Raw genomic sequence first — 6,704 nt, 5'->3', positions numbered from 1 at the left:
TTGTAAACCTTGAGGTTGCTAGTTTAATACACGGATGCGCCGTAAAGTTTACAAGAAGTGAGATATGGTGTTACAAAATTGTGCGAAAATAAGGTTTTGATGTATGATCTTGTGTTGATAGCCTAAGCATTTTTTGTTAAGGTGAGCATCATTTTCATGGAAAAAAATGTAGCCTCAATTCTCAGAATTCGTTAATAAGGTCCATGCCATTTTTTCTTAAAATTGAAAGTATGTAAGATGACCCTACGCCCTTTTACTAGAACCGAAACTTTTTGGGTACACCATAGACATGCTTTTTACCTTCCTACATAAGATGTGGATATTTAATATTTCAATGTGTCCCACTTTACTCGACAAAGGACCATTTTTTAATACGAACTCGCAAGTTCATCTTGAAGGATGTGTAAATTATCAATCATGTTTCAATCACGTCTCTCTCTCTCTCTCTCTCTCTCTCTCTTCTTTCTGGGTGGGGTCTGGAGGAGGGTTTATGCTTAGGATCGTAGTCTCCGATACCTTTCGATTGTTTTCAAGTAAGCTGTCTAAATTCAATGCACATGTTCCACGAGAATAAATCCCAACGATATGCTCCGAGGAAAGGAAAGACACTTCCAATGACAAATAGTCACTTAGAGACTCACAAGTCATGACTCAGAGATTGAGGGAGAGAGAGAGTGTGTGAGAGAGATTGTTATAGTGAACACGATGTCGAGCCTTTTGTTTAGAATAGGTACTTGTCCAACAAAACCTAATTGTTAATCATAAGCACTACCCTAAAATCAAATGATAAAACATACATACCCCTCCCTAATCCTAACACTAATCCTAACCCTAATCATAAAACATAGCCTCCTTTCCCCCCCCCAAAAAAAAAAATAATAATTTTAATTAATAAAATCATAACCCTAACCCTAATTGTGTAAGACACGTTCCTTAGAAAACATTACCAGGACCCGTCGTCGCCCTAACCTTAATTAGATAACACATACTCCCTGAGAAACATTATGAAAATGATAACCCTTACTTTAACCCTAACCCTAACCCTAACCCTAATCTTAAATATAGCCTTATAAAATTTGTGCAGTTTATAATCCCAAATTTTGTCCTTATTGTAAACATATCCCTCTCTATAAACAACACACAGAGAAAGAAATTTGGTCTTTCTCTGCAGATCTCCTTCATCGCCATTCCCATCGCCATGGGTACTACTCCTCTTCTTCCTTTTCTTCATGGCAGGCTATGCCACCCTTGCGGAGAATTAAGGTTTCTGCGCCTCGAAAGAAGGAGATTTTCTCAGCTTCTTCGATCTATTCCTCAGAGATCAATAGTATGTTTAAAGCGTCTTTTTCTTTCGCCTGTTTTGTTTCCAGAGAAGGTATGTTGATCGACCTAAAACTTTTTCATTTTTTGTTTTCTTCCTTTCCTTCTTTATTTATATCCAGATTCAAGCTCTCTTTCCATTTCAAAAGAAGAGAAGGAAGGATTAAACCATAGCCACAGCCATAGCCATAGCCATGGATCAATATTATTAGGCAACGAAGAAGAACAACAATTACAGAAAAGCCAAGCTTTTTCTGGGAGAAAACTCTTATTCACAGCTAGCATTGTCGCAGCATGGTATTTCTCTAATATCAGTGTTCTTCTTCTCAACAAGTATTTGCTATCAAACTATGGATTCAAGTTCCCTATCTTCCTCACAATGTGTCACATGGCATCCTGTGCTTTGCTAAGCTATGTAGCCGTAGTCTCCTTGAAGATCGTCCCATTGCAATTCATTACTTCACAGGGCCAATTCTTGAAGATTTGTGCTCTCAGTGTCGTGTTTTGCAGTTCAGTCGTTGGTGGCAACATATCCTTACGTTTTCTCCCAATATCTTTCAACCAGGCAGTGGGTGCAACCGCACCTTTGTTTACTGCAGCGTTTGCTTACATTGCGACATCGAGACGGGAGTCATTTCTAGCATATGCATCCCTTGTACCTGTTGTTGCTGGCCTCGTGATTGCGAGTGGGGTATATACTTTCTCTCTCTTTCTCTTTGCTGGCATTGGGCTTACACTGTAGTATCAAAAGTCAATGAAACGATTTGGCATCATCAAACATTGATTAAATGATTATTTAGAGGAATGTGGAATAAGAAAACAAAAAACTTGGGTACTTATAAAAGACAACCCTTTTTCCTTGAAATAATCAAAATACCTCGATTCTCAAAAGCAAAATCTTTCTTGCTTGAGAGGCAATTTGGATTGAGAGATGAGTATTTTGAGATGGTGTAAATTTGATGATTATGTGCTACTTTTTCTCAAATGTGTATAAATATTGTATCATTGGTGCATCAAGTCATCTTAATTGCATATAAATGGTATATATTGGTTTTTGTCCATGCAGGGGGAACCTAGCTTTCATCATTATGGGTTCATTATATGTGCTTGTGCTACCGCAGGTCGAGCTTTCAAATCGGTTTTGCAAGGCATTCTATTGTCATCTGAAGGGTATGTTGTTTTCTTCTTATACTCTAAAGTTAGCATGTCATTTTTCCCTGATAACCTTGTAAAAAATAACAAACTTTTCTCTTCATTATGTGATGCCAGAGAGAAGCTGAATTCCATGAATTTGCTTCTATACATGGCACCTATTGCGATGCTTGTTCTTCTACCGATCAGTCTATTAGTGGAACCGAATGTACTCGGAACCACAGTAGCTCTAGCTAGGAAGGATCCTTTCATAGTTCTCTATATCGCAGTCAATTCAGCAATGGCTTATTTTGTGAACTTGACCAATTTTTTGGTCACTAAACACACAAGTCCCTTGACACTCCAGGTAAACTTAGTGGAATTTTCTATACTTTGAATTTAGTTCTCAATAAAAAAACATAAGATTGTCAATGCACTCCGCGGTGTACTATGTGGAAAATTACCAAAATATGCTTATGCCTATAGAAACTTTAAAAGGTAGACCTGGTTATTTTCAAAATAACTTATATACATTACCTGGTCAAATTTGAGGCTTCTAATTGCATGAAAACTAATGTTAAGCATGCACTCTGCGAACCCATAAAATAAAATAATTCCTCAATCTTCCTACTAATCTTGATCAATTTAGCATTAAATCAAACTGCTAACTAGAAGCAATTTCAGCAAAGTAAACTTCTACTTAAGAGATGTAGCAAACCAAAACTATTATATGTAGTTAGGAGTCCTTTTCTTATTTATTGTGAATTGATTTTCATAACCACACAAAATTATTTCTTTTGATTCTGAATCTAACCTAAACCAAGCATACACAAGTAATTTTCACTATATGTTATTAGATCGTAGATCTTGGATGTCACTCATCTTTGTTTCAAGCTACCGAGGTAAACAAGGCATCACAAAAGTTCCTGATTTTGGATGCGATCCTCAAATCACGTTTCTCAGTCCGTAATTTTCCTCATGATTGGTTTTGTATGTATTTGAAGTGAAAAGTTACATACATAGATAGGTAAGAAAGACAAGATTCAAGAGTCTCCACCTAAATCACATAAGCTATGAGTTTTCCAGGATAAAAAGTTGTAGCAATAGCCGTTTTTGTTGGAAGCCCTTTAGTATGTTGATCTTTTCCATTATGTTTAGGTACTTGGAAATGCAAAAGGAGTGGTGGCGGTTATTGTCTCAATCCTTGTTTTCCACAATCCTGTCTCTGTAACTGGTATGCTTGGGTACATGCTCTCGGTGTGTGGAGTGATACTATATGGTAAAGCAAAACAACTATCCAAATGATAAATGAGGATTTTGATGTTCTTTACTTGTATATATATAAAGACTAATGTGTTAAATGAGCTTTATGAGGCTAATATCTAATTAGCTAAGTGTACCCAATTGGGGAAAGAAATGACATGTCTTGCGCAAGTTTACATTGACAATATATATGCAAGGGTATCACTGCAGTAAATCATCTTTTGCAATAACTTGCAAATGGGGAATGTACCTCATCTCTAAAAGAAATAGCCTCTTCTATTCATGTAGATTCTATTAATATCAATTCTACTATGAATGGAGTACCACTACAATTTATTGTGATGATATTTTGAGATAACTCGCTAAGAACATGTGTATTCGTGACCATTTTTAATTAAGAAAAATAGAGTCTCTACTTGGCTGTTGAAAGCTATGGGTACATCGAGCTTAACTGTCTATCAGTCCTGCATTTGAGAATAGTGTTTTTTGATACTGTTCACATTTGCCAATAGTCTATAAGCTGTGTAAGCATTTCCTAATACAACAAGCGCTTTACTATTTTCGAATCTACTACGCTTAGTATTTTCTTTGAAGTTTCATAATCTCATGCAATTTGTTGAAGACCGGGTTGGCCTCATAATCAAATCAGCATGGAGAAATTTTCATTGCTACATGTAAATCATCATCTTGTACGTATTTTCTTGTGCACTAGCATTGCTATGTATTATTTGGTTGGTTTTGTGGTGAAGCTTTTGATTGCATCTAGGTTCGGCTACTAAGTATGGAGAAATTTTCACTGCTGCCAAGTATATAGTCATCTGTAGGTATTTGCTTTTCACCAGCACTCCTATGTATTATTTGGTTGGTTTTGTGGTGAAGCTTTTATCAGCATCGAGTAGCTGTTCAATTGTATCAGAATTTGCATTGCACCATGTTGTGAACCTTGCTATAGAAATACAACATAGAGCTCATGAACTTTATAACAGAATATATATTAGACTTGAATTCAAATGAGAGGATGGCTCTCTTTAGAATAAAAGTCACTCTCTGGGGTCTCAAAGCCCTCGTCATGGGTTGGATCTGGTCTATCTGAAAATTGAGAATGTTATTTGATCCTCACCATGGGCTTGGCCCTATCCTTTAGATTGTTCAGTCTCTTGTTCGCATTAATAATCTCTCTTTTGCAAACCCATGGTAAGGACTTTGAGATTTCAACCAAAGAGGGGATGGTGAGCTTTGGAATGGGATGGTGGAAATTGGCATAGCATTAGGTTATCAAATTCCTATTGCATGATTAATGAGCACGTTAGATGCCAACTAAAATGTGATTAGGCTAGAATGCCCTTATCACCTACACTCTTTGGTTTATGTGCTTATAAATTGAAAGAAGTTTTGAAATAGGGTTGCAAGAGAAGAAGGATTTGATGCTCCAAAACTTACGCAAGTAGTTAACTTATTGCTTTTATAAGTGAATGATGTGGTTTTCTTTTCATATATGGTTGATGATATGCAACATTTACTCGGACTAGTATTTTGCGAAAGTAGCGGACTAATTGTAAATGTGGATAAAATAAAAATGATGGTAGTGCAAACCATCCAACCTCACCAATATCCTATACTAGTACAATTTGTAGAAATATTTAAGTATCTTTGGTGTCAATATACTTGCCACAAATAAATGGATTGTATGCTTTTGAATCTAGACTTCAAGCTGGTTGGAAAAGTTATTATATGTTGGAAAATCAATACAACTAGAGTGAAACTAATGTTATTTAATGTCATGGTAACCCAAGTTTTGCTTAACGGAGTAGACATATGGGGAGACACCATCTCTCTTAATGCATGGAATGAGATTGAGAAAATTCAAAAGATGTATTTAAGGAGACAATTGGGAGTTAAATCCACCACCTCCTATTAGGTTATGTTCTTGGAAACATATTGGCGTTACAAAGAGTATATAGATACATTACAAAATGAATATGCCAAATCATACATTACAACATCTTGGTTGGAATGTTAGATGCAAACTAGAAAAGAATCTCAAGATCCAAATTCTCTCACCTGGTTGGGTAGTTGACATCAAAAAATGGTTCAAAAGATGAGATATGGAAGAAGCACTAAGGAAGAAGTGGAAAGATGCTAAAGGGACAAATTTAGATTATTACATTAAAGAGAAACCTAGAAGGTTGAGCTCATACATGTATGCCTTATTCACACATCAAGACTTCTTAGGAAGGAGACACATCAAGAAAACTTTTGTACTAAAGTCCCATGGGTCAATATTGACGTCTCTATGGAAGCTAAAAAATATTGAATCTAATCTAATCTTGTACTCATCATTGGTCAAAATTGGTCTCATCAAAACATTCTATTCTATTATTTAATACTCGTTAATATTGAAAGATGGCTAATCACATACTGAATTACAAAACTAATTATACAAGAGATGAAGAGAAGATACTGACAATTAATACCATATATAATCTCCATCTAGAGGTAATGAATAATATAAATCTTAATTAATTGGATATGACAATGAGAGCTTAATACTTAGATTTGTGAGAAAATTATAAGTGAATTACAAGGTTGGATAGTAAAATGATAATAATGCATTTAGGTTAGATGTTTATTGCAAGGGGAATATATCGGCATTCATATAGCATTTTGGACTCTCAAAAGATCCCTCTCTACCTACGTTGTGACAAAAACATTTTATACCTATGGTCAATAACGTAGGAAGGTGGCACCGAATGTCCCCTCTTATATTCCGGATTCAACCCATTAATGTGTCTCTTATTTAGGTATTGATCCCAAATTTACCTTTACTTCGAGTGTACATTGAATTTGCCAAGTTAGTTGGAATCCAATTCTCGTAGGATTTCTCTAACTATATCATTCACATTAATATCCATATGGGACAAATAACCAAAACATGGGGGCATTCCATTCTCAAGAGCTCCCACTAGGGAGAAAGGTAGGGAGGGATGGTG

The 6,704-nt window shown here is 35.8% G+C and overlaps 1 protein-coding gene across 1 annotated transcript; it reads left to right on the top strand.

Annotated features, from left to right (window-relative positions):
- Positions 1-599: 599 nt before the first annotated feature.
- On the top strand, positions 600-4,145 carry LOC147867796 (putative sugar phosphate/phosphate translocator At3g11320). The gene is made up of 6 exons (XM_087315602.1): positions 600-730; positions 1,172-1,327; positions 1,443-2,011; positions 2,387-2,490; positions 2,590-2,818; positions 3,610-4,145. The coding sequence occupies exons 1-6, from the start codon at positions 706-708 to the stop codon at positions 3,754-3,756; spliced, it is 1,230 nt and encodes a 409-aa protein (XP_087171728.1). The 5' UTR covers positions 600-705; the 3' UTR covers positions 3,757-4,145.
- Positions 4,146-6,704: the final 2,559 nt, after the last annotated feature.

The sequence above is a fragment of the Azolla caroliniana genome, unplaced genomic scaffold (assembly GCF_043228905.1).
Source record: "Azolla caroliniana isolate FFs.n. ecotype wild unplaced genomic scaffold, voAzoCaro1.0.p SCAF_2, whole genome shotgun sequence".
NCBI lineage: Eukaryota > Viridiplantae > Streptophyta > Polypodiopsida > Salviniales > Salviniaceae > Azolla > Azolla caroliniana.
The sequence above is the reverse complement of the archived record's forward strand: the minus strand, read 5'-3'. Positions and strand labels throughout refer to the sequence as shown.